A 26785-nucleotide genomic window follows, 5' to 3' on the forward strand; every position below is an offset into this window, starting at 1 on the left:
GACAGATTTGGTCTGAATCCTAATCCCACCACACCTCAGCCTGTGAGACCCTACGGAGGTTAATTAAGTTTGCTAACCTGCAAAATTCCGTGATCCTCCAACTCTGAAGGGCCACAGCTGCCTCCTGAGGCACTTCAGTGTTGGAGGATCCTCGAGTTTTAGTGTTCAAGGTGTCAGAGGGGGAAAAGTGCAGCCAGACAAACTCCCCTGCTGCAGATGAGAAAAGTGGGACCAAGAAGTCTTGCCACGGCCGGGCGCAGTGCCTCACACCTGTAATCCCAGCACTTTGGGAGGCCAAGGTGGGCGGATCACGAGGTCAGGAGATCGAGACCATCCTGGCAAACACGGTGAAACCCCGTCTCTACTGAAAATACAAAAAAAATTAGCCGGGCGTGGTGGCAGGCGCCTGTAGTCCCAGCTTCTAGGGAGGCTGAGGCAGGAGAATGGCTTTAACCCTGGAGGTGGTGGAGCTTGCAGTGAGCGGAGATCGCGTCACTGCACTCCAGCCTGGGCGACAGAGCGAGACTCCATCTCAAAAAAAAAAAAAAAAAGGCCGGGCGCGGTGGCTCACGCCTGTAATCCCAGCACTTTGGGAGGCTGAGACGGGCAGATCACGAGGTCAGGAGATCGAGACCATCCAGGCTAACACGGTGAAAAAAAAAATACAAAAAACTAGCCGGCCGAGGTGGCGGGCGCCTGTAGTCCCAGCTACTTGGGAGGCTGAGGCGGGAGAATGGTGTGAACCTAGGAGGTGGAGCTTGCAGTGAGCTGAGATCTGGCCACTGCACTCCATCCTGGGCAACAGAGCGAGACTCCATCTCAAAAAAAAAAAAGAAGTCTTGCCACTTGCCCTGGGTCACAGGTGAGACTGGACCCAGCCAGCCTCATTGCTTCACTTCATGGTTCTCAACTCTTTTCTCTTGTGTTCTCCCGCAAGTCAATGTGCTTCCGTTTGTGTGGGTTATATCTACTGATACTTGCTCTACTGGAGCTTAATACTGAAAAAAATTTAAAACATTCTAGAGCACACATTCCATTTGTGTCAGACTAACGGTATCATGGAGCCTCTAGAAAACATTGTGTGCTGATGGGAGAATTAGTATTACTCTGAAATTAGTTTTCATCTCATGGACATCCTGCAGGAGCATTTCTGAATGCTGCATCTCCTCCATCTCAGCCTCATAAGCAGGTTTTCCCATTTTCCATGGCCACCAGCACATCTGAATAGTTTGCAGACATGGAGTCTCCAGTGGCCTTACCAATATTTCTAGGACCTTGGCTTAAGGCCTTTCCCCAAGCCAAAGAAAGAAAAGTTGCAGTAAAATGCTGCATCTCTTCAATGGTTAGCATGGGCCCCTAAGTACTATCTCTTTGCAAGTCAGGGTACGCTCAGGTCCTTGACCGACCCTGTATGCTCTCCCTCCAGACAGGAGGCACCACTTGCTAATGAGTCTGATCAACTTAAGTTCATGGGAACTTAAGAGTTTTCTAAATTTGATTCAAATACAACAATGAATGACCCTCAAGTGGATACTGCACTTTCCCAGAGAATGTGTGTGACAGATGTTCCAGGTGGCTTTAACAAATATTCTAAGCTGCTTGGTGCGTTAGGTAACACGATATTTTACAAATAAAAAGATGTAAAATCCAAAACCAAAATCCAAAAACCATGATGCATACAAAAATAAAATAACACATGTTGAAAATTAACTCATTAATGAGGGAACCAGTAAGATATAGGGAAAAGAAGGATTCAAAGGGAATTGGTTCATGACCAGCCTGTCCAAGATGGTGAAACACTGTCTCTACTAAAACTACAAAAATTAGCTGGGCGTGGTGGCAGGTGCCTGTAATTCCAGCTACTCAGGAGGCTAAGGCAGGAGAATCACTTGAACCCGGGAGGCGGAGGTTGCAGTGAGCTGAGATCTCTTGCAGCCTGGGTGACAGAGTAAAACTCTGTCTCAAAAAAAAAAAAAAAAAAGTAATTGGAAGAATAGATACATAGGCAGGCAATGTAAAATGCTGAATGGGTTTGCTTGTAGATGAACCACTGGGCTCCTCTACAGGGCAGAAGCAGTGCATCTTCACTCAGACTTCCATGAGCAGGGTCATTCGAATCACTGTCAGCTTTCTACAACCTAGTTCTAAAACAGCTCAGTCCGTGCAATGGGAGGTGTAGCTCCTGTAGAATCAGACAGCTCTGAACGTGTTCTATCCAATGCCAGACTACTCTGACATTCCATCGAAAGGATACCCACTTATTGTTATTGCCCATTTAAAGTCTTTCACAGTTTTCCTGACGTTGGTACTTTTTTCTCTCAGTCTTGAAATTAAAGTGGTTTATATGTCCTTCCACTTTATATTAAATAAAATGTTGGTTAAAGTGCTGTATAAATTGTAAAAAACAAGACTATTAAAATAAGACTATTATTAAATTATGTCATCATATTCCTGTAGTCTCACAGGTTGAGTCCCTGCTACAGCTTAAAGTCTATCACAGTTGGTAGTTTGAACACACAGTAAGCCCTTTTTCCTACATTTTTTTTTTTTTTTTTTTTAGACAGAGTCTCTCTCTGCTCGCTCTGTCACCCAGGCTGGAGCGCATAGTGCGATCACAGCTTACTGCAGTCTCAACCTTCCCAGGCTCAAGTGATCCTCCCGCCTCAGCCACCGAGTAGCTGAGACTACAGGTGTGCACCAGCACGCCTGGCTAATTTTTATATTTTTAGTAGAGACAGGGTTTCACTTTGTTGGCCAGGCTGGTCTTGAACTTCTGGCCTCAAGTGATCTACCTGCCTTGGCCTCCCAAAGTGCTGGGATTACAGGTATGAGCCACCTCACCCAGCCCTGCATTAGACATTTTTTTGGGGGGAGGGGGGACAGAGTTTCGCTCTAGTTGCCCAAGCTGGTGTGCAATGGCGCAATCTCTGCTCACTGCATCCTCCGCCTCCCAGGTTCAAGTGATTCTCCTGCCTCAGCTTCCTGAGTAGCTGGGATAACAGGTGTGCGCTACCATGCCCAGCTAAGTTTTTGTATTTTTAGTAGAAATGGGAGTTTCACCATGTTAGCCAGGCTGGTCTCAAACTCCTGACCTTGGGTGATCCACCCGCCTCGGTCTCCCAAAGTGCTGGGATTACAGGCGTGAGCCACCGCGCCCGGCCACACTAGAGTTTTAATCCCAACTTTCCTACCTGAGAGAAATAGCATGAAAAGTGATATAAATTTTTTATAGAATCAGTCAGAAGCTGGGCCTGTAAATTAACTGTACTCTGAGACTGGAACTCTTTCTATCATCTTACAGCTTTAATAGAAGTTTATATTAATATCTGTAAACAAAACTTTCATTGCAGTTCTCTATTTGTGATCATTGATTTTTCAACTTGATATACAAGGGGATTTTAAAAACTAACCTTCTGTCTCTTTTTCTGTTTCTCCTTGCAGTTTGTTCTATCACACAGAGCAAGGAGTGGATTGAAAATTAGTGTACTCTCGTGCAAGCTTGCAGATCCCACTGAGGCAAGCAGAAACTTGTCTGGACAAATACATGTTTAAAATGGTCTAGCATTTTAAACTGTGGAAAAGCGTATGAGTTTTAACTCCCTTTAAAATGGAATATTAATTTGAAAATTATGGGGAAAACATTTTGTTTACATGTGATGAATATGTTTCTAGAAATCGTTATGGTGGAGCTGGTCTGGGGTGAGTCTGAAGGCCTCTCTCATCTGACTTCCCTTCTTAGAAGGCCGCCTACTGTCTTTGCCTTGTCTCCTCCCAAGTTGGAAAATGTTTACATGAATTAATAAACAGATTTAATCTTCTACAGATTTGAATGATTTATTTTCTTAAGCCAGTTTATTATTTGTTTTGCTTCCCTGGAAAAAGAGTAGGAGGACCTCAAGGGCTGGGCACGGTGGCTCACGCCTGTAATCCCAGCACTTTGGGACACTGAGGCGGTCAGGAGATTGAGACCATCCTGGCTAACACAGTGAAACCCCATCTCTACTAAAAATACAAAAAATTAGCTGGGTGTGGTGGCGGGCGCCTGTAGTCCGAGCTACTCGGGAGGCTGAGGCAGGAGAATCTCTTGAACCTGGGATGCGGAGTTTGTAGTGAGCTGAGATCGAGCCACTGCACTCCAGCCTGGGCGACAGAGCGAGACTCCACCTAAAAAAAAAAAAAAGTCGGACCTCTAAAGACTACCTTCTGAGAGCTGGGTGGTGACTCGTCATCCAACAGGATGAGGGCGAGGGGCTCTCTGCACCGGATGGGAATAGCCGAAGCCGTGGGCAATCCTGTGCGACTGCTTTGAGCACCTGGAGCTTTTCTAGCCCCTGGTCTTCTCTGGTGACACACTGGAGTGCCCAGTGCTTGTGGCGACTTGCTGGCTCAGGGCTGACAGGACTGAGTCTGAATCAACAGGGAGGAGACCAACTTCAAAAGTTTCATGAGCGTGCCTGGGTCTCAGAACTCTGAGGGGGACCTACTCAGGACATGAGGACGACAGCTGCCATTTTATCTGTTTGCTTTGCAGCAGCCACAAAGTAAACTGCTCAACTTCACACCTTTGAGAGTCACTTACTTCAGGGTACAGACTTCAGCCTGTGAAGACCCAACGCTAAGGTCAGTGTTGACCCACATCCTGGGAGGTTTGACCTGGTACTTTAGAAGGCTACACGTCCTCCACGACAGGATTGGAAAAAAAGGAAAAAGTGAGTATATGAAACTGTTTCCTAAGGCTGGTGTTGGGAGATAAACTATCTTGTCAGTCATGTTTTATCTGGCTTTTACCAGGGATGCAGGTTCACCCCTAAGTGTCCAAATTGTGGTGATAAGGTAATGAACGACTTGATCTAGTTGTGCAGAACAGGCCTTCCATCCTTCCGTCCTCCCTTGGGAGAAATGGGGGGTTGTGAAGCAAGGTGAATGGAGAGGGTGGACAGGGAAGGAAGGAGAGGAGAGAAGTGAGGGTGCCGTGGCTGGTGCTGGCTTGGCTCCCACTGTTGGTTCAGCAAGAGTGGGTATGGTGCCCCCTCCACTGAGCCCCGTGTCCAGGAGCTCAGGAGATGCCACCTTACTTGGTTAATTTTAAAACATTTTGTAGAGACAGGGATCTTGCCATTTTGCCCAGGCTGGTCTTGAATTCCTGGGCTCAAGTGATCCACCTGCCTCAGCCTCCCAAAGTGCTGGGATTACAGGTGTGAGCCACCGTGCCCAGCCGACACTTACATTTTTAAGAAAAAGAGGAAAATAATTATATGAAGGTTTTAGCATATTTGAAAGTTAATATAAAACTATCTTGAAAACAAAGATACTATACCAACATTTACACCAAAGATGCGCCCAACAATAGTCTTGTTTAAAAAAAAAACAACTGAGGCCGGGCGCGGTGGCTCACACCTGTCATTCCAGCACTTTGGGAGGCCGAGGCGGGCAGATCACGAGGTCAGGAGATCAAGACCATCCTGGCTAACACAGTGAAATCCCGTCTCTACTAAAAACACAAAAAATTAGCCGGGCGTGGTGGCGGGCGCCTGTAGTCCCAGCTACTCGGGAGGCTGAGGCAGGAGAAGGGTGTGAACCCGGGAGGCGGAGCTTGCAGTGAGCTGAGATTGTGCCACTGCACTCCAGCCTGGGCGACAGAGTGAGACTGTGTCTCAAAAAAAAAAAAAAAAAAAAAGTAAATGGAGGATGCTCCTTCCATCATTGTTTCTAATAGCAGAGCATCTGAAATGTGTGCAGCCTGTTGGGGATGTCCCACTCAGAGTCTCTTCACTTGCTGAAGTCCCTCAGCTTCTATGAGGATCAGAAAATTACCTGAGGAAGCTATGGAAGGGGTGGGGAGAGCAGATACTGGTGCCAACAGACTCCTTGCTTCAGAACTTCCCCTTGGGTTCACCAGCTGACTGAAGCTGGTATCCAGCCCAGACCACTTTCTTCCTTGGAGTTTACTTCCTGTCCTTTCTGCTTCATTACACTTCTGAGAGCACTCCTTCAGCAAATCATGGGAGCAAGAGTCTCCATCTTAGGCTGTGCTTCTGGGGTACGTGATCTAAGATACAGCCATTAAAAAGGGGTACCTGTACTTACATTCACTGACCTGGAAATATGTTCATAATATATTAAGCGGATGTGTAATACTCATTTTTTATAAAAGTCCAATGAACATGTTTTAAAAACACAACAGAAGAACAGATGTCAAGCCATGTATTCTGTACAGACTAATATATTGTGAAGTGTGATAATGGTTTCACATTTCCATGTAGGAGAATATCCTGATTCTTAGGAGATGTATGCTGAAAGGGCAGTCTTTCTGCAGTCACCATCCCGACGCATTTTCAAAATAAGGGTGTGTGTGTGTGTGCGCATATACATACACATACATATATGGAGAGAGGTGCGTGTGTGTATATATACACATATATGGCGGGTGAGACACAGGACCAGAGGACAAACATAGTGAATGCTGATAATTGTTGAATCTATTAAAGGGCATATGGATTTCATTGTATTAGTTTTTCAACTTTTTCATAGGTTTAAATGTATTCAAAATGTGGAAAAACGTTATCTTCTGAATGCTAGGATTGCTATTATTTTAGCATTCTCAGGAATTGTTGGACTTGGTGTCTCTGTTTTTGATTCTTGCATCTAAGGACTTTGTGTGCCTACACCTGCAATGCTGATGTCGATGTCTGTGACAAAGCTTGTTCTACCACTGTAGTGAACACTGACCCTGGGGGTACCATACTCAGTCCTGGCTTGTGCCATCTACGAGGGCTGCATGTGAGCAATGCTTCTACTTTATGCCTTTGACTTTAATAGTCTGTCAACTTGGTAGATGTATCTCAGCTGAACCTTGTACCTGGTAGCTAGACAAATAATACACTTTCAGCATAAGCACACCCTTTGATCCAGCTTTTCCACTTATGGGAACCTAGCCAAAGGAAAAAACAATACGTGTGCTGATACTAGCAAATAATCAGAGACAATCTCAAGGTCCAAAAATGGAGGCTTGACTTCAGAATCTTATGCAATCCATGAAAATTGTACTGCAGAAATGTGTCAGCTAACAAGGAAAAAGATGGTCACAATATACAGTGAAATAAGAAAGTTAAAAAATTTTATGGTATAGCTGGGCGTGATGTCTCACACCTGTAATCCCAGCACTTTGGGAGGCCAAAATGGGTGGATCACTTGAGGTCAGGAGTTCGAGACCAGCCTGATCAACATGGTGAAACCCTGTCTCTACTAAAAATACAAAATTAGCCGGGTGTGGTGGCACGTGCCTGTAATCCCAGCTACTCGAGAGGCTGAGGCAGAAGAATCACTTGAACCCGGGAGGCAGAGGTTGCAGTGAGCCAAGATCACGCTACTGCACTCCAGCCTGGGCAATGAGTTAAACGCCATCTCAAAAAAAAAAAAGAAAAAAAAAGCGAAAAAAGAAGAAAATTGTATGGTATGAGCAAACTCTATTTAAAACATTACAATTATATCCACAGATTTGGAAGAAATTGGACTAAATGCTTAACTTCACCTGTCCCTGGGTAGATGAAATTTTTGGTGTTTTGTTCTAATTGCTAATCTCTGTTTTCTGACTCTTCTCTAATTACATGCATTGCCAAGCAATGAAAAAAATAATACTAAAAGTAGTTAAGATAGCATATTTAATAAAGAAATCAAATTATGGCAATCCCTCATACTAAATTACACTATAAGCATGGGTTGTAGCATACCTAAATGTCTGATTCTTCTTATGTATCTACTTACAGGATGCAGCCCACATTGTGGTCAAAACTTCATGTTCTGGTCTTGGGAGAGTGGGTTACATCTTGGCTCTGCCACTAAGCTGAGTGACTTTAGCCAGCCTTCCTAGCCTCTAGATCTGTCTTCATTTGAGTAATGGGGATGGTAGTGATAATACTAACCTTATGGGTTGGTTGAGGGTTACATAACACATGGAAATACAGAATAAACTGCTTGACATGCTACCTAACAGTATTGTGTTCAATAAATGGTGACCATTATTACTAAATTAGATGTCCTAGGCTTTCTTCAAGGGGCCAGCAGATGATGTATACACTAACAGGAACTCTGCCGAAGCCCAGAGGAGTCCTTCAGGCATTGATAGCTATGCTGTGCATCTTGCCTAGACTTTTTTTTTCGGAGAAAGGTGCAGGCAAGAGCAAAAGCAGCAGTCCCAGGCTATTCAACTTCCACAAAGCCTCCTTATCTCCGGTTGGGAAGTACAGTTGCTGATTAACTCTGTTAATAGAGCACAGTGTTCAGAAGGCCAAAGGTCAAAGACTAAGGTTGGAAGCCCCACAAGGAGGAAATATCCCTCCTCGTCACTACTGGGGGAAAATAAATTAGTAAAGTCACATACAAGGGAGCACCTTTATTTGGAAACCAATAATTTCAAAATCATCCCTCGAACTCAGAATCGATGGGTCTGGGTAGATACCCTAAGTAAACAGGTGAAATCTTCATTAATTGTTCACTTATTAAGAAAAATTTTAAATTAACTGATTACGTGCAGGAGTGTTTTTCACATTTCCTGATAAGAATCACTTGGAATGCTCTGTAAACACAGCTTCACTGGAGATTAATCCTATCAAATTGATTCAGCGAGTCTGGGATGGGCCAGTAATTTGGAAATTATCGTTTTTACAAATGCTTCCTGATGATGACCAAGTCCAAGAAAATTTGGTAAACAATGGAAAGTTATCTGGAACATAATTTTCAGTTTTCTCTGCAGCTTTTAAGTCTTTTTTTTTTTGAGACGGAGTCTGGCTGTGTTGCCCAGGCTGGAGTGCAGTGGCCGGATCTCAGCTCACTGCAAGCTCCACCTCCCGGGTTTACACCATTCTCCTGCCTCAGCCTCCCGAGTAGCGGGGACTACAGGCGCCCGCCACCTCGCCCGGCTAGTTTTTTTTTGTATTTTTTAGTAGAGACGGGGTTTCACCGTGTTAGCCAGGATGGTCTCGATCTCCTGACCTCGTGAACCGCCCGTCTCGGCCTCCCAAAGTGCTGGGATTACAGGCTTGAGCCACCGCGCCCGGCCTGCAGCTTTTAAGTCTTGAACTACTAGAGATAACCCACTGAAAAGTCTTCTCCAATCCAGGTTTACAAAAGGAAACTCTTAACATTTGGTTTGATAAAATGTTTTCTGAAGAAATACTTTACTTTGGCTGTTTTCATTTCTGGCCCATCCATTCTACTTCACGTTTTCTTGAAGAGTCCATCTTACATGAATTGAGGCATAGCAATCTAATCGTTTTTAAAATAAATGGTTTCTTTTTATTTTTTTTTTGAGACGGAGTCTCGCTCTGTTGCCCAGGCTGGAGTGCAGTGGCGTGATCTCTGCTCACTGCAAGCTCCGCCTCCTGGGTTCACGCCATTCTCCTGCCTCAGCCTCCCGAGTAGCTGGGACTACAGGCGCTGCCACCACGCCCGGTTTTTTGTATTTTTAGTAGAGACGGGGTTTCACCGTGTTAGCCAGGATGGTCTCGATCTCCTGACCTCGTGATCCACCCGCCTCAGTCTCCCAAAGTGCTGGAATTACAGGCGTGAGCCACCGCGCCCAGCCAATAAATCGTTTCTTATTAAAGATTGTGACATTTAATAGCCGTTGCTTGCTCTTGTCTTGCTCCCTTCTCTCCCGAAACTTGTAAAGAAATAACTCAATATTCTGGCTTTTCCACCTTAAATCTCATACTGACCAGCCCGTGTATGCCAGCCTCGATCTCATCGTTTTCTTTAACCGGTCCAACTCCCTTTGGCGTCCCAGTCAAGATAATATCTCCTTCTTCCAAGGTTATGATCTTAGAAACATAGCTGATGATGTAGGGGATGGAAAAAATCATGGAGGCTGTCTCACCCTCCTGTCTGAGTTCGCCGTTGACCTTGAGCCAGAGCTTCAGCTTGTGAGGGTCAGGGATCTTCTCCTTGGGCACAAACGCGCTGACCGGGCAGGACGCCGTGAAGCTCTTGGCCAGAGTCCAGGGCAGCCCCTTCTTCTTGCACTCGTCCTGCACATCCCGGGCGGTCATATCTAGGCACAGGGCATAACCGCCCACGTAGTCCATGGCCGCGGCCTCGGGGACCGCGCGGCAGCGCTTGCCCATCACCACGCCCAGCTCCAGCTCGTGGTGCAGGTTGCGAGTGTACGCGGGCATGAGGATGGGCGAGCCCTCGGGCGCGTAGGCCGTGGACGGCTTCAGGAACAGCACGGGCTCGCTCAACGCCGCGCTGCGCATCTCCCTGACGTGGTCCGCGTAGTTCCTCCCCACGCAGACGATGTTCTTTCCCCACTCCCAGAAGCGGGACAGTGGCCGGGAGGCTGCCATGATGCCCATCAAGTGCCCCTGTAGTCACATGGGCTGCGCCGGTCAGCTGATGCCTACGGCACCCCGGAGAGGACCAACTGCCTCGGAACGCTGTCCCCGCAGCGACGGCTCGTTCCACCTCGCGATCTGCCGGATGCCCGGGCGGCGTGGCGCTCGGCCTCCAGGGAGCCGCTTCGCGGTGCCAAAAAAGAGGCGGAGGCTCGCGGCACAACTCTCCTGGCGCATCTGTCGGCCGCCGCCGCCGCTCCCAGGCCCATCTCTCGGCCGGTGGCAGTCGGGGCTCGTGGAGGAAACTAGTTGAGCGCGAGCCCGTTGATTGGCTGGCGGACGGGCGAGGCGGATGCTGATTGGCTGAGGGGAGCGCGAGGCGGGCGCTGATTGGCTGAGACGCGCCGACGCCGGTGTTTTGCAGCCGGGAGCCGCCCGGCCGTCCAGCCCGGCTCCGGTCATGGTGCTGGGCCGCGGGCTGCTCGGCCGCCGCAGCCTCGCCGCGTTAGGAGCCGCCTGCGACCGCCGAGGCCTGGGTGGGTGCGACGGGGCGGTGCGGGCCAGGGGACGCGGGCCTAGCGGGGCGGGCAGCGGGCGGCGCCGGGCCGTCGGTTGGCGGCCGCTGACGCGGTTTCTGTTGCGCAGGTGCCTGAGGCCGCCGTGCCCGGCTCGAGTGGAGGCGGCGCAGGCGCTGAGGCGGGCGCGGAGCGGGCGCGGGGCCGCGGGTGCGAAAAGCGCTAGGTAAGCAGGGCCAGGCCTGCGTCCGGCGCGGCCTCCACGCTCGAGCTGGGCCGGCCGTACCTCTGACGCCTCCAGGGCATCGCGTCCTGCCCGGGCCGGCGCCGAGGAGAGCCTGGGGCGCGGCTCTGAGGCGCAGCGGGCAGGGCCCCGGGACGCCTGGCCCACCCCGCACCTGCTGCCCGGCTGCAAGGACCGTGCTCTCGCGGCGCCGCCTGCGATGGTGGAGCTGCCCGCCCGGCGCCGGAGCCTCCCTGTCTGGGGACCCGGTGTGTCATTCGCCCGAGGTGGTCGCGAGGCCGGCCAGGCCAGCACCCCGGGCGGGTGCGCAGCGCAGGGCACTGGGCGGGCGGAGGCGCAGGCAGGGAGGCGTCCCTGGCCGTTTCCAGATCTCGCGAAAAGCTGTCAAGGCTCTGCAGGGGGTAAAATGTCACCATTGCTAAGTAACGGACAGGGATTTAGAGGTCCTCAGAATTACAGTTTTAGGGACGTTAGGGACATTCATAAGGGCCCAGGCAGAGAGTTCCAGCGGGACTGTGTGCATCGGCAGGGCGTGCCTGCCTCATTCTAAGGGAGCCCCCAGCCCCCGTATTTAGTGCCGCCCAGTTCAAGGGAAGCAAGATGCTGTGAAACTTCCTGATTTAAAAAAGAAGTGCAGTGACGCACGCCTGTCATGTCATCCCAGCACTTTGGGAAGCTGAGGCGGGAGGATCCCTTGAGTCCAGGAGTTCCAGACCAGCCTGTCAACATGTTGAGACCTCATCTCTATAAAAACTAAACAAAATCAGCCGGGCGTGGTGACACACAACTGTAGTTTCAGTCACTTTGGTGGCTGAGGTGGGAGGATCGCTTGAATCCAGGAGTTCGAGGCTGCAGTGACCCGTGATCGCATCACTGCACTGTAGCCTAGGGGACAGAGTGAGACCATATCTCAAAAAAAAAAAAAAAATTTTTTTGTGGGCCAAACCAAACATTTCTGGACTTGGCCCAGGCCCCAAGCTGCAGGTCCTTGGCCTGTTTGTACAAAGTATTACAGTTACAAAACAGCGAGCCGGGAACATTTCCAGGCAGTGTTGGGCTGAGTGATAGGGAAAGGGAATAAGGTTTCTGCTGGTGCTGGCACCAGCTGCGTCTTTCCTCAGAAATAAAGGCACCTCCATGGGTTGTCAGCTTCTTTAGGAGGCTGTGATGGTCCCCATGGGAGGCTGAGCACCAGTTGTGAGGCAGTGCAGTGGCCAATCTTGGCTCACTGCAACCTCTGCCTCCCAGGCTCAGGCGTGTCTGCTGCTTCAGCCTCCTGAGTAGCTGGGACTACAGGCACTCGCCAACACGCCCGGCTAATTTTTGTATTTGAGTAGAGGTGGGGTTTCACCATGTTGGCCAGGCTGGTCTCTAACTCCTGACCTCAGAAGTGATCCACCTGCCTCGGCCTCCAAAAGTGCTGGGATGACAGGCATGGCCATCGCCCATGGGCAATAGTTTTGTTTGTAATGTTCTAATAGTATCAGTGGAGCTCCTTTCCAGGAGGATGCCCTGGCACTCAGGGAATCCTGTCGCAGCCCCCAGCACCCACACTCTGCCTGGTGTGCTCCTTGGGCTGGGGTGGTACTGAGGCTAAGGGGAAGGGGAATATCGCAGGAAGCTGCTCATACAGAACTCTCAGTATATTGTACCTGAGGAGAATGATCTGGAAAATGCCCGGCTGATTGTCATACGGGTGATAGGATATCTTTGTACGGTGAAACTATAGTTTGGGCAGTTTCTCTGGCTGTGGAAATAAGGTCGGAATCCCCATTTAGATGGGCCCTGGAGAAGTGTGTGTCTGTCAGTTGGAGGGTGCTGCCCATTTCTGGATCCCTTTTGGGAGAAGCCCCTGTCCTGGCACCTATCCCAGGATTGCACTGTCCCCTGCCACCTTCTGTGGTTTCTTCCCCCTGTAGAGCGGAACTGAAGGTATTGTTGAGGCCCCCATGTATTTTTAGATTTAGTAGGAGTTTCATTGCTGAAAATACTTTTGCGTTGGTCGACTGGGTGGTAGACGCTTTTGTCCCTTGGCCACCCACTCCTCCCACCTCCTGGGCCCCTGTGGCAGAGACCTTTGGGTCAGTTGGATGGTGGTTTTGTATCCTCCACACTTGAATCTGGCGCAGTTGTGGCCGGCTTTCCGTCTCAAAGGAACTGCTGATTCTTGTGCACATCTCACATTCGTGCCGTTCAAGAGCAAGTATTGTTTTTTTCTGAGACAGAGTCTCACTCTGTCGCCCAGGCTGGATTACAGTGGGGCAAGCTTGGCTCACTGCAACTTCCACCTCCCAGGTTCAAGCGATTCTCCTGCCTCAGCCTGCCGTCAAGTATTGGTTCTTTCTGGCTAGAGGCTGAGAAGGGCTGTAACTGCATGGAACGCAGGCTCGCTTAGTCAGTGGTGGCAACACAGCTTGCTGGAGGGCAGATGGCCAGGCTGGGGCACCCCCAGTCTGTGTTCCCTTCTTCATGTTCTGTCCGAGTCCGGGCTGTGAATACCCCAGAACTAGCAGCGGTTTGCCTCACAGTCACAAGCTGGCCATCCTATCCTTTCAGAGTTCTCAAAAAAGAAAATAGAGATCATAAGTCTGAAACAGTTGATTTCCATGAATGTGAGCATGACAGTTCCTATGTTTTCCTTAGGGATATATGAAGATATTCCTTTTGGTTCTTTTTTTTTCTTTTTCTTTCTTTTACCTTTTCTTTCTTTTTCTTTTTTTTTTTTTTTTTTTTTTATTAACAGTTTCTTGTCTTGTCACCCAGGCTGGAGTGCAGTGGCACAGTCATAGGTCACTGCAGCCTCAAACTCCTGGGCTTAAACCTCCAGAGTAGCTGGGACTACAGGCACGCACCACCAGGCCTGGCTAATTTTTAAATTTGTAGAGACAAGGTCTTCCTATGTTGCCCAGGCTGGTTTCAAACTCCTGCCCTCAAGCAGTCCTCCCACCTCAGTCTCTTAAAGCGCTGGGATTCCCGGCAAGAACCACTGTATCGGCCAGGCGCGGTGGCTCATGCCTGTAATCCCAGCACTTTGGGAGGCCAAGGTGGGCGGATCATGAGGTCAGGAGATCGAGACCATCCTGGCTAACATGGTGAAACCCCCCTCTCTGCTAAAAATACAAAAAATTATCCAGGCGTGGTGGCGGGCGCCTGTAGTCCCAGCTACTCAGGAGGCTGAGGCAGGAGAATGGCATGAACCCGGGAGGCAGAGCTTGCAGTGAGCCGAGACCGCGCCACTGCACTCCAGCCTGGGCAACAGAGCAAGACTCTGTCTCAAAAAAAAAAAAAAAAAAAAAAAAGAACCACCGTACCTGGCCAGGATATTCCCTTTCAAAGGAACCTAGAAAGGCTGGGAAGCACTGCATTTTGTGCATCCTGTCGTGGAGGGCCTGGCGCGGACACCATCTGTGTTGTGCTCTGTGTCTGCAGGTCCAGCCCTGCTGGGAGTTCTCCTCCACCACACAGATTTGCGGAAGAATCTGACCGTGGACGAGGGCACCATGAAGGTGGAGGTGCTCCCTGCCCTGACCGACAACTACATGTACCTGGTCATCGATGATGAGACCAAGGAGGCTGCCATCGTGGACCCGGTACAGCCCCAGAAGGTGCGCATGGCTGTGCCCGGCCCTCTGCCCTCATCATCCAGCTCGGAGTTCTCACCCCCGATGGGTTTCCTAACCGCAGTGTCCTTGCAATTTTGCCTAAGCTAAATGGAAATTAGTCGCCAGCCACTCTGTTACAGGGCCCCAAGAAGCGTGGAGGCAAGAGGCAGTGACACAGAAAACGCTGTGCTGTAAAATCCCGGGCACTTGGCTCTTCTTGGAGGCTTTCTGCCCCTGCATGCTGCCTCTGGGGGTGGTGTCCTCAGAGCTAGAGGGGCTTGGAGCAGTCGTAGGTAGTTGCAGGAGTCAGTCTGAGCAGGAAGGAGAAGGTGCTTTCACTGGCTCTGCTGGAGCAGGGCAAGCCGGCAGGGTCAGGACGGGCCATGTCAGCGGCCCCTCCTGGCATGTCCTGGGTTCCACTGGGCACCCTACTCTGTAGGCTGGAGAGCCAGGCCTGGGAGTGTGACGGGCCTTTGTCCTGCCCTGGGGTCACTGCAGGTCGTGGACGCGGCGAGAAAGCATGGGGTGAAACTGACCACAGTGCTCACCACCCACCACCACTGGTAAGTGCCGGCGCCATGGGGGCCCGGGTCTTGCCTAGGGGTGCGGGACCTGGTTCACTTCTCGCCCCTGTGGGTTTAGGGGCATCAAGACCTGTCTCCCCCGACAGCTCTGTCTGCTGTGTGAGGATAGTCCCCCAGCAGACTTCTGAGAAAGACGCGGGGCTCACCGTTGCCCCCAAGGGGCGAGTCTGTGCTGCAGTGACTCTGAGGCCCCGAGGCCGGCAGGGTGAGGGGAGAAGGCTACAGCCTTACCCTCAGGCCCCACCCCCCTGCTCTCTCCTGGGCCACGCGGGCTTGTGCCCTGGCACGTTGGCCTCAATGTTGGGGAGGAAATGACTTTACAGGTGAGTTTTATAAAAAAAGAAAAACAAACAACAACAACAACAAAAAAACAAGCAGCCGGCCGGGCACAGTGGCTTATGCCTATAATCCCAGCATTTTGGTAGGCTGAGGTGGGTGGGTCACTTGAGGTCAGGACCAGCCTGGCCAACATGGTGAAACCCAGTCTCTACTGAAAATACAAAAATTAGTTGGGCGTGCTGGCAGGAGCCTGTAATCTCAGCTACTTGGGAGGCTGAAGCAGGAGAATCACTTGAACCCTGGAGGTGGAGGTTGCAGTGAGATGAGATTGTGGCATTGCACTCCAGCCTGGGTGACAGAGCGAGACTCCATCTCAAAAAAACAAAAGACAAGCAGCCCTATCTGGAGAGGTTGGGTTTTTTAAAATTCTTGAAAATAGATGAATAAAGCGCTGTATCTGGGTTCTAGGGCTGGCATTGCCTGCTCAAGGCCCTTGTTTGGCTTTTGGAAATTTCTGAGGCTCTTCAAAGCTAGAAAAAGTGTTTATTTGACTCTTCTTTTTGCCAAGCAAGCACCCGAGGGCAGCCGGCACCTTTCTCCTGAGCCGGGGCCTGTCTGGCACTGCTTTAGGGCCTCTGAACTGTGACTTCCCGAGCCTCTGTGTTGGGGTGAAATGAAGCCTTTTGTCCTTTTCTTGGTGGTGGGAACACCATGCTGGTGGCTTGGCCAGGGTTTGATGGAAGCGTCACAGTTCACACACAGCCGGACTCAGGCCTGGAGAGTCTCAGGCTCTGTGAGTCGGGCCTCACAAGCCTCTGTGGGGTCATCAGAGGTGTCCATGCAGGGACCTGGGCTCGAGGGGCGGTGCTGGCAGCCTCCCTGGCCCTTGTCCTGTGTGGCTGAGCTGCTGTCTCTCAGCACATTCGCCTGCCTGTCGTGCGAGGCCCCTGTTGCCACTGTGCCTCCTCCAGGGAACCCTGGCGGTGGCCTCCGTGTGGCTGCTTGGCGCATCACAGCTTGTTGCAGCTCCCTGCCTCTCCCAGCCTCGCGACAGCCGTCTCTTTCCAACACTGTGGTGCTTTTGAGCTCCCGGCCCCGCTGACGTTCACGCCGGCACGTGCAGTCCTGAGCCAGACCCTGGCGTCGGTGGGGTGGGGTTTGCTTAGTGGTGGTGGGTGGTGATGGGCAGACGGAGGCCTGTGTGCCATGCCCTCCTGAAGGGTGGGAGGGGCAGAGGGCTGCGGCCACCACTCCACCCTGTTATCTTGGGGCCCAGTGGTGCCAAGGCGGGTGGTTTCTGGTGTGGTCGCTGGAGCTTTCATGGGAGGCACATGAAGGAGTCTGTGATGTCATGTGAGGCCCTGGGAAGGGCCCCTGCGACCGCCCCGTCTGAAATGCAGGTCAGGCAGGTTCCCCTGGGCAAACCTGGGTGTGCAGGAGGCACCTCCACCTGCTGCACATCAGAAGGCCTGGAGCTGGCCCAGGCTGGCCTCCCCTGTAGACAGACCGCCTTGGGCCAGCTGCTCATACCAGACGCACCCCAGGTGATTCCCATGCTGAACAGTTTGATCTTCTGCCAGAGTGTCGGGTCACAAACTGGGCAGCACATCAGGATCAGCTGGGGGCTTTCAAAAATTAAAAAACCCCACCCCCAGGCCCTCCCCAGACCCACTGCACCAGGACGTGGGGGTGGGAACCAGGTGGTGCTTTGTAAAGACATTCAGGTGATAACCCCAGGCCCCCACGCTCGGAACCCAGGCCACAGGATCATCCAGGTGTCTGTGATTTGCTTCCTCGGCTTCCTTTGCATGTGCAAAATAAGCATCCTGTTTGACCAGGGTTTAAAAGCAGCAGGCAGCCCAGATCTCCTGTTTGACTTCCAGGGACCATGCTGGCGGGAATGAGAAACTGGTCAAGCTGCAGTCGGGACTGAAGGTGTATGGGGGTGACGACCGTATCGGGGCCCTGACTCACAAAATCACTCACCTGTCCACACTGCAGGTAAGGAGTAAGCCCTGGAGGTGCCCCAGCGTGGCCCTGCCAGGAGCAGTGGGGGGCCCTCCCTGTGTCCTCTCTGCTCCCTAACCCGGTGACCCGGGAGTGCTCTCAGTGGTCCTCTGCAGTAGCATGGATGGTCTTCTCTGTCGAGGCACAAGGACAGGAGTGTGGAAAACATGGCTGTGTGCGGCGCTGTGAAGCAGGGCTCCGAGACCCTGGGGTGTGGGCCACGTGGGCGGGGTCTCGGTTCGAGAGTGCAGCACACAGGCGGGAGGGCGCTGTGAGGGGGTCTTCAGCCTTTTTGAAGGTGTGAACATTTTTGAAGTAAAGAATTGGGGCAGATGGGGACAGAGGAAAACAAAGGCCACGTGTGGGAAGGAAAGCCGTCTTTCCTAGCCAGATGGCGAGTGTGGATTTGGCCCAGTTTTGAAGGAGAAAACAAGCCCCTTGGTTTTTTTTTTTTTTTTTTTTTTTGAGACGGAGTCTCCCTCTGTCGCCCGGGCTGGAGTGCAGTGGCCGGATCTCAGCTCACTGCAAGCTCCACCTCCCGGGTTCACGCCATTCTCCTGCCTCAGCCTCCCGAGTAGCTGGGACTACAGGCGCCCGCCACCTCGCCCGGCTAGTTTTTTGTATTTTTTAGTAGAGACGGGGTTTCACCGTGTTAGCCAGGATGGTCTCTATCTCCTGACCTCGTGATCCGCCCGTCTCAGCCTCCCAAAGTGCTGGGATTACAGGCGTGAGCCACCGCGCCCGGCCGCCCCTTGGTTTTTTACATGCAAGTGCTCTCATTCCAGGGTGGCCCCGCACTTGGGGCACACCGATGGAGTGAGTCCCCCAGTCCTGTGGCGGGGAGCGCCTGCCCAACCTTCACAGGCATTTCCCTCAGAGCTGAGGAGGCCCTGGAGGGCCCAGGCTGTGCGCCGTGACCCCGGGTGACGCTCTCCTGGGTGTCTGGGAGCACACGCGGTCGCTTGCTTTGTTTAAGGTGGGGTCTCTCAACGTCAAGTGCCTGGCGACACCATGCCACACTTCAGGCCACATCTGTTACTTCGTGAGCAAGCCCGGTGGCTCGGAGCCCCCTGCTGTGTTCACAGGTGCGTGTTCGGGTGTGGGGGGCCATGGTTCTTTGTGAAGACCCTGTGTCTCCTGCCAGGCAGGCTCACGGGGGCAGCTTTGTGGCCTTCTGCGCCACTGTGAGGACCCAGGGGTGGGTGCTGGGAGCCTCGTGGTGGGGCTGGCCGTTTCCTTCTCCGATGGGTTTGGATCGTGATCTGGAGGGAAGTGACGCCTGCAGCAAGGGCTGTGCTGGCGGAGACTGCTGGACAGCTGGGGTCCTGGTGGATCCCACAGGAAAGGAGTCGGTTTCTTCTGGCAGGACGAGAGGTGGCTCAGCCCTGGGGCTGTGTTCTCGATGCCGTAGTGTGGACTCGGGGATCTGTGCCAGTCTAGGGGCCCTGCCTGCCTCCCAGAGTTGTTGCAGACCCGTGGAGGCACCTCTGGAGGTCATATGGCCAGGGGACGGCCCCACTGTAGGCCAGGTCCTTCATGGCTGCAACCTTCAAAGCGGTGTGGAGGCTGCTGGGGGCGGGGGCTGCCTCCCATGCTTGTTACTGTCATCTGGTCCCGACTGGCCTCACAGTGCAGGGTTTCACCCGGTGACTCGGTGTGGGCCTTGCACGGCCGGGAGGCCTCCTGGTGGCCCAGAGCCACACTCGGGCCGCATCCCCCGCTGTGGGTGAGAGGTGGTTCCGGTCAGCTCAGCCAGGGTGGTGAGACCTTTGTCACAGGGTGGCGCTGGCTGCTGGGGCCAAGGGAAGACAGGAGCCAGGCACGGGCCTGAGAGGGCTGGGTTTGTGAGGGTCTCACAGCCACAGTTGGTGGGACTGGGGGCTGGGAGGGAGGAGTGACTTGGGTTTTGGGTCTGCACGGCCATTCGGGTGGTTGGCACTGTCACCTGAGACTTGGAAGGAGGTGTGGGAGCCAGAATGCAGGGTGCTGAGTCTGGGCAGCTGTGGCTGGAGGGCAGCCAGGGTTGGGGGCCTGGGCCTTGCTGGTGAGTGTCACCCTGCTTCTGGCCCCCTCCTGAGTCCCAGCCACCAACCTTGAGTGGCCCCCACCTCATGGCTGTCCTTGTTTCCAGGTGACACTTTGTTTGTGGCTGGCTGCGGGAAGTTCTATGAAGGGACTGCAGATGAGATGTGTAAAGCTCTGCTGGAGGTCTTGGGCCGGCTGCCCCCAGACACAGTAGGCAGCGCCTCCCTGTGGGCCGGGGTTTGGAGGGCCTCACCCAGGGCGGGCCTGCTCTCCCTTCTGGCACCCACTCACTGGACACCCCCCCGGGAGGGTCCAGGTCATGTCCCTGAGGACTTCCACGGGTGGTAACAGCCTTCTGAGCTCAACTGTTGCCTGTCTCCTCAGAGAGTCTACTGTGGCCACGAGTACACCATCAACAACCTCAAGTTTGCACGCCACGTGGAGCCCGGCAATGCCGCCATCCAGGAGAAGCTGGCCTGGGCCAAGGTGAGTGGGGCTGTCACTGTGCAGTGCTTTCCTGTGGGCTGCTCAGGGCTACTGTGCACGGTGGGGTCACCAGAGTGGGTAGACAGTCACACCTCTGAGCCCAGAGAGCAGGCCTGGGATTCCGGCCAGCGTGGCCCAGCTCGCCCTGCACGGCGAGCCCAGGGGTTCTGTTGAGATTCTTCTGCCTCAGACACTGCATGTCTAACAGGTGCCCAGCCTGTTCCCATATTCTGAGCAGTGGGGTCAGGCTGGCACCATGTGGCTCTGCTGGCTCTCCAGGCCACAGAATGTGGCTCTGTGTCCAAAGGACTCTTATCTCCATGATGGCCCCAGGTGAGCCTCCATGGCATAGCCCAGGCCAGCTGGGCGAGAGGCTGCAGGAGCAGGAGAGGCTCTCCAGGAGTGTTTCCCCGAATTCACTGGAAACGCTGTCAGAAGCGCACACACCTGGTGGTCTCAGGCTTGGCTTCCCTCTGCTGAGTGGAGAGTCGCTGCCTTGAACAGGTTTATTGTTTTAAGTAAATCACTTGTTTTTGTTGAGCATCTTTTTCTTTTAATTTTTTTTTTTTTTTTTTGAGACGGAGTCTCGCTCTGCCGCCCGGGCTGGAGTGCAGTGGCCGAATCTCAGCTCACTGCAAGCTCCGTCTCCTGGGTTTACGCCATTCTCCTGCCTCAGCCTCCCGAGTAGCTGGGACTACAGGCGCCCGCCACCTCACCCGGCTAGTTTTTTGTATTTTTTTTAGTAGAGACGGGGTTTCACCATGTTAGCCAAGATGGTCTCGATCTCCTGACCTCGTGATCCGCCCGCCTCGGCCTCCCAAAGTGCTGGGATTACAGGCTTGAGCCACCGCGCCTGGCCGAGCATCTTTTTCAATTAGAGGTTTGTTATTTTATAATATTCATAAAAATTCAAACTCTAAATCAGAGGAATCATAAATATTCATCTTTTTTTTTTTTTTTTTTTTTTTTGTGATGGAGTCTCCTTCTGTTGCCCAGGCTGGAGTACAGTGGCGTAATCTCAGCTCACTGCAACCACCACCTCCTGGGTTCAAGAAATTCTCCCTGCTGGCCGGGTATGGTGGCTCACGCCTGTAATCCCAGCACCTTGAGAGGCCAAGGTGGGTGGATCACAAGGTCAGGAGATCGAGACCATCCTGGCCAACATGGTGAAACCCCATCTCTACTAAAAATACAAAAAATTAGCTGGACGTGGTGGCGTGTGCCTATAGTCCCAGCTACTTGGGAGGCTGAGGCAGGAGAATCGCTTGATCCCAGGAGGCAGAGGTTGCAGTGAGCAGAGATCATGCCACTGCACTCCAGCCTGGCGACAGAGCGAGACATTGTCTTAAAAAAAAAAAAAAAAAAGTCTCCCTGCCTCAGCCTCTCAAGTAGCTGAGATTACAGGTGCCAGTCAACATGCCCAGCTAACTATTTTCAATAGAGATGGGGTTTTGCCGTGTTGGCCAGGCTGGTCTTGAACTCCTGACTTCAGGTAATCTGCCTGCCTCGGCCTCCCAAAGTGTTGGGATTACAGGTGTGAGCCACTCATTGCGCCTGGCCCGTGTGTCTCTCGAGTGGGCAGGTTGTAGTTTGAGGAATGTTGATTATGTTTGCACCTGTGTAATCCCCTCAGTCCAGATGTGGAACTTTCCACTACCCCAAAGGCTCCTGTGCCCCTCCCATGTGGCGTCCCCGCCAGCTGTGGCTCTGCTCTGACCTCAGGTCACTTTCTAGAGTTTCCCATGAAGAGAAGCACATTGTTCTGTCATCTCTGTGGCATTCTCAGCCCCGCCAAAGTTGGTGAGGGTCAGCCATGCTCTTTGCGTCTCAGTAGCCCATCGTGTGGAAATGCTATCAGTTTTATCCATTCGTCTGTTTCCAGTGTTTTGCTATTTGAAGAAAGCTGCTATGAATGTTTGTGTACAAGTCTTTTTGTGGGTATGTTTTTATTGCTCTTGGGTACCTACCTAAGAGTGGAATTGCTGTGTTGTGTGGTTAAATGTATGAACCGTTTTCCAAAATGGTTGTACCGCTCTGCAGTCCACCACCAGTGTGTGAGTTCCAGAGCTCCACACTGTGCCAGCACTGCATTGGGTCGCTGCTCTCTTTAATGTTTGCCATTCCAACTTGCATGTGGTGGTGTCTCACTGCCTTTAAGATGTGTATTTCCCCATGACGAATGGGGTTGACCATCTTTTCATGTGTGTGTTGGCCTTTGGATGCCTTCTTGTTAAGTTTATGTTCAGTCTGGTGCTGGAGCCCCATCCCTGGTGAGACGCAGCCTCCTGCCTGGCTGCTCCCATTCTGCAGCCTCTGGTTTTCTTAGCAGTGTCCTTTGAGCAAACATTTTTTATTTTAATGAAGTCTAATAGATTTTTATGGTTCATTCTTTTTTGTCTTCCATCTAAGAAATCTTTGCTTCTCCCAAGGTCAAAAAATTTGCTCCTGTAGTTTCTTTCTGGAATTAGTATAGTTTTAAAATTTAGATCAGTATGAATTCCCACCCGCGAAATGTCTGCTGGATCTGGAATGATATTCTTGCTTTCATTCCTGATTTTGACAGTTTGTACTTTTTTTTTTTTGACAGCGTTTTGCTCTTATTGCCCAGGCTGGAGTGCAGGGGCGTCATCGCGGCTCACTGAACCTCTGCCTCCCAGGTTCAAGCGATTCTCATGCCTCAGCCTCCCAAGTAGCTGGAATTATAGGCATGTGCCACCATGCCTGGGTAATTTTTGTATTTTTAGTAGAGACGGGGTTTCACCATGTTGGCCAGGATGGTCTCAAACTCCTGACCACATGATCTGCCCGCCTCAGCATCCCAAAGTGCTGGGATTATAGGCGTGAGCCACTGCGCCTAGCCTGTGGTTCTTTTTTTTTTTTTAATTGGTTGGGGAGAGACAGTGTCTTGCTCTGCCGCCCAGGCTGGAGTACAGTGGCACAATCACGGCTCACTGCAACCTCTGCCTCCCGGGTTCAGGCGATTCTCCTGCCTCAGCCTCCTGTAGCTGGGATTACAGGCCTGTGCCATCATGACTGGTTAATTTTTGCATTTTTGGTAGAGAGGGGGTTTCACCATGTTGCTTAGGCTGGTCTTGAACTCCTGGGCTCAAGTGATCCTTCTGCCTTGGCCTCCCAAAGTGCTGGGATTACAGGCATGAGCCACCGCGCCCGGCCTCATTCTTTTAATAGGTGTAAAATATACTGTTGCGTGGATGTCACCCATAAATCATTTTACCAATCCCAATAGGAGGGACGTTGAGAGTTTTCAACTCCTTTTAGACCCTGGAGTCCCGAACCCACATGAGGTGGAGCTCTTCTGAGCTGTGCTGCAAGGACTCACCTTATTTTTTATTTATTTTTTGAGGCAGAGTCTCACTCTCTCACCCAGGCTGGAGTGCAGTGGCGTGATCTCGACTCACTACTGCAGCCTCTGCCTCCCAGGTTTAAGCAATTCTCCTGCCTCAGCCCCCTGAGTAGCTGGGATCACAAGCGTGCGCCACCATGTCCAGCTAGGTTTTCTATTTTTAGTAGAGACGGGGGTTTCACCATGTTGGCCAGGCTGGTCTCAAACTCCTGACCTCAGGTGATCCACCTGCCTTGACCTCCCAAAGTGCTGGGATTACAGGCCTGAGCCACTGTGCCTGGCCTGTCTTCTTTGGGAGACGGCGTCTTGCTCTGCTGCCCAGGCTGGAGTATAGTGGTGTGGTCTCGGCTCACTGCAGCCTCCACCTCCTGGGTTCAAGCGATTCTCCTGCCTCAGCCTCTTGAGTAGCTGGGATTACAGGCACCCGCCACCACACCCAGCTGATTTTTTGTATTTTAGTAGAGATGGGGTTTCACCGTGTTGCCCAGGCTGGTCTCAAACTCCTGACCTCAGGTGATCCACCCGCCTCGGCCTCCCAAAGCGTTAGGTACAGGTGTGAGCCACCATGCTCAGCTGACTGACCTTATTTTTGTGTTTAAATGCTTCATACTTTGTAGAAAAAATAGCTACAACATTAAAACTCGTTTTAATAGGTAACCCAAAAGCTTATGACAATTTGTACCTCCTTTGTTTTAAAGATATCCTTAGATGTGTTAACTTTTCTTCCCTCGTAGGGGGTAGAGGAAGATCTTTTAGGATTGAGAATGTTGGTGGGAACACAAGGAATATTATAAAACATTCTCAGATTCTTTTCACCAGAAGGGAAGAACGGATTAGTGAGAAACCATCTTAGCATCTGCCAGACCCCTACTCAGTGCAGCTCCACCAGCTGAAGGGTCACTCATTGACACCACTGCCCACAGCAGGTGGGGACCCTTAGAGTGAGGCCGCGGTGGTCTTGAGTCTGTGCGTGGGTGCCAGCAGCTTCTGTGAGAGCTCTGCCCTGAGGCCTCCTCGTGCGGCTGTGGTAGAAGGGCCAGGGCTGTGGGGAGACCCGCTGTTGGCCCCGCGGCTGGGTTTGCATTCTCCTCCCCCCGCCTCCACCCATCTGCCCTGGTCAGTGTTGGCAGAAGGGAAAGCGTCTCCGTCTCGAGTGGAAGTGACCAGCTGCCTGCCTGTGGGGGCTTGGGTGGCCTCCCCTGCTGCGGGCTCCCGTGTCCCTCCTCCCTGTGCTTGCTGTGAGGGTGCAGCTGTGGTGGTTTCTTTTGTGTCTCCTGCATTTTTATTACCTCCGTAACGTGAAATGTAAACCACGTGAATGAAAAGGAAGCTCTGTCCCTGTCGTCCTCTCCCGGACGGTGCAGGAAGGTGGATGTGCAGCTCATCCCAGACACTGGCTTCTCTTCCCTCTTCCACACGCACAGACCCTCCGGCCTCTGCTCACCTTGCCTTCTCAGCCTTTGTCAGTCCGGCGGTGTCCTAAGGTTACCAGGTGTTCTGAAGCATCTTTTTTGAGACTTGATGTCACTGTCACCCAGGCTGGAGGGCAGTAGCACAGTCTTCGCTCTCTGTAGCCTCGACCTGTGCTCAAGGGATCCTCCCATCTCAGTCCCCTGAGTAGCTGGGACCACAGGTGCCCGCCACCATGCCTGGCTAGTTTTTTGTATTTTTAGTAGACATGGGGTCTCACCATGTTGTCCAGGCTGGTCTCAAACTCCAGGGCTCAAGTGATCCATCTGCCTTAGCCTCCCAAAGTGCTGGGATCATAGGCGTGAGCCCCCATGCTGGTCTGCCATTGTTTAAAGTTTGTGATTAAAGTGGCGTGTTTCTCTTGCAGGAGAAGTACAGCATCGGGGAGCCCACAGTGCCATCCACCCTGGCAGAGGAGTTTACCTACAACCCCTTCATGAGAGTGAGGTGAGGGCCCAGGGCAAGTGGTGGGCGCAGGCCCCTCCCCTCTGGCAGTCCCACTCCTACACACACAGCGGGGTGCGTCTGAGGCTGAGGCTGCCCTGGGCAGCTGTAGCAGGTACAGCTGCAGAGCCCCACCACTCTTCCTTTTTTTTTTTTTTTTTTTTTGGAGACGGAGTCTCGCTCTGTCACCCAGGCTGGAGTGCAGTGGCCAGATCTCAGCTCACTGCAAGCTCCGCCTCCCGGGTTTACACCATTCTCCTGCCTCAGCCTCCCGAGTAGCTGGGACTACAGGGGCCCGCCACCTCGCCCGGCTAGTTTTTTGTATCTTTTAATAGAGACGGGGTTTCACCGTATTAGCCAGGATGGTCTCGATCTCCTGACCTCGTGATCCGCCCGTCTCGGCCTCCCAAAGTGCTGGGATTACAGGCTTGAGCCACCACGCCCGGCCCCCACCACTCTTCTTGAGGGGGGTCCAACCTTTCCTGGCGCCTTGGCCGTTGCGTGAGTCCTTCTGGACCCTGGAGTTCGTAACCTGTCAGGGGGAGTGGCTGCCACCTCCCCACCCTCCGTGTCCTCCCAGGGCTGGGCTAGAGCCAGCACAAGTCACCTTCCTCTGCAGTGGCCCTGGCTGCTCAGGTGGGCGGTGGGCATGGCTCTGCACAGCCTGCAGCCCGGTGGTGGCCTCCGCAGGGAGAAGACGGTGCAGCAGCACGCGGGTGGGACGGACCCGGTGACCACCATGAGGGCCGTGCGCAAGGAGAAGGACGAGTTCAAGATGCCCCGGGACTGAGGCCGCCCTGCACCTTCAGGGCATTTGGTCAAGATGCCCCAGGACTGAGGCCACCCTGCACCTTCAGAGCATTTGAAGATGAGGCTCTTTTAGGTAACTGGCTTTCCTGCTGGTCGTGCAGGAAATTCAGTCTTGATTTAACCTTAATTTCACAGCCCTTGGCTTGTGTTATTGGATGTTCTAATGCATATTTATAAGAGAAGTTTAAAAAGTATTTATTCCCATACCTTACACTTGCAGACTGTTTTCTTCTGGCCTTTAGGCCTCCCCTCATCCCCTCGGGCCTTCTTCCTCTTCTTCCTCCTCCCCCGTGAGCCACTGCAGTCCCCCCACCGATGCTTCAGGTCAGGACCCCGGCGGCGGGGGCGTGCTCTCTCCCTGGATTTCCTGGCTCTGTAGGAGAGAGGATACCTGGGGTGCCCTGGGTTCTTCCTCCTTCCCTTTGCCACCACCATCCCGCCCCAGAGGAAGCGACCCCTTTCTGGCTCCCAGGTCACCATCACAATCTGCGTTGACATGGGATGAGTGGGCTCGGGCCCTTCGAGAGCAGAACCCCATCCCACCAGGGCCACGGGCTCTCCAGCTGCTGCTGTCCTGGGCTGGGGAAGGTGGCTCGGTGTTTGTGTCCGAAGCAGGCGGGGGCT

General features: G+C 52.5%; 3 protein-coding genes across 10 annotated transcripts in view; 2 read left to right on the forward strand and 1 right to left on the reverse strand.

The window, feature by feature from the left end:
• The window catches only part of MEIOB (meiosis specific with OB-fold), a 46858-nt gene extending 43038 nt beyond the window's left edge, over window positions 1–3820 (forward strand). For all 5 annotated transcript variants that reach the window (XM_033236191.1, XM_033236195.1, XM_033236190.1 and 2 more), the window contains one exon: window positions 3442–3820. In XM_033236191.1, the coding sequence (XP_033092082.1) occupies window positions 3442–3552 (111 nt within the window). In that variant the 3' untranslated portion in view covers window positions 3553–3820. The remainder of the gene's footprint in view (window positions 1–3441) is intronic.
• A 681-nt stretch (window positions 3821–4501) lies between these two features.
• Window positions 4502–26367, forward strand: HAGH (hydroxyacylglutathione hydrolase). Of its 4 annotated transcripts, XM_033236197.1 has the most exons (10): window positions 10725–10867; window positions 10977–11072; window positions 14520–14695; window positions 15191–15255; window positions 17439–17556; window positions 18539–18647; window positions 19694–19797; window positions 19972–20073; window positions 25275–25354; window positions 26042–26367. In XM_033236197.1, the coding sequence occupies exons 3-10, from the start codon at window positions 14591–14593 to the stop codon at window positions 26139–26141; spliced, it is 783 nt and encodes a 260-aa protein (XP_033092088.1). In that variant the 5' UTR covers window positions 10725–10867; window positions 10977–11072; window positions 14520–14590; the 3' UTR covers window positions 26142–26367. The 4 variants fall into 4 exon arrangements, with proteins under 4 accessions (XP_033092089.1, XP_033092087.1, XP_033092090.1 ...); XM_033236198.1 differs by lacking the exons at window positions 10725–10867; window positions 10977–11072 and adding an exon at window positions 4502–4709; XM_033236196.1 differs by lacking the exon at window positions 10977–11072 and having other exon boundaries at window positions 10624–10867.
• FAHD1 (fumarylacetoacetate hydrolase domain containing 1) lies at window positions 9058–10603 on the reverse strand. Its single transcript, XM_033236200.1, has one exon. The coding sequence runs from the start codon at window positions 10350–10352 to the stop codon at window positions 9678–9680; it is 675 nt and encodes a 224-aa protein (XP_033092091.1). The 5' UTR covers window positions 10353–10603; the 3' UTR covers window positions 9058–9677.
• Window positions 26368–26785: the final 418 nt, after the last annotated feature.

The sequence above is a fragment of the Trachypithecus francoisi genome, unplaced genomic scaffold (genome assembly GCF_009764315.1).
Source record: "Trachypithecus francoisi isolate TF-2019V2 unplaced genomic scaffold, Tfra_2.0 Lachesis_group15, whole genome shotgun sequence".
In the NCBI taxonomy this organism is placed as follows: Eukaryota; Metazoa; Chordata; class Mammalia; order Primates; family Cercopithecidae; genus Trachypithecus; species Trachypithecus francoisi.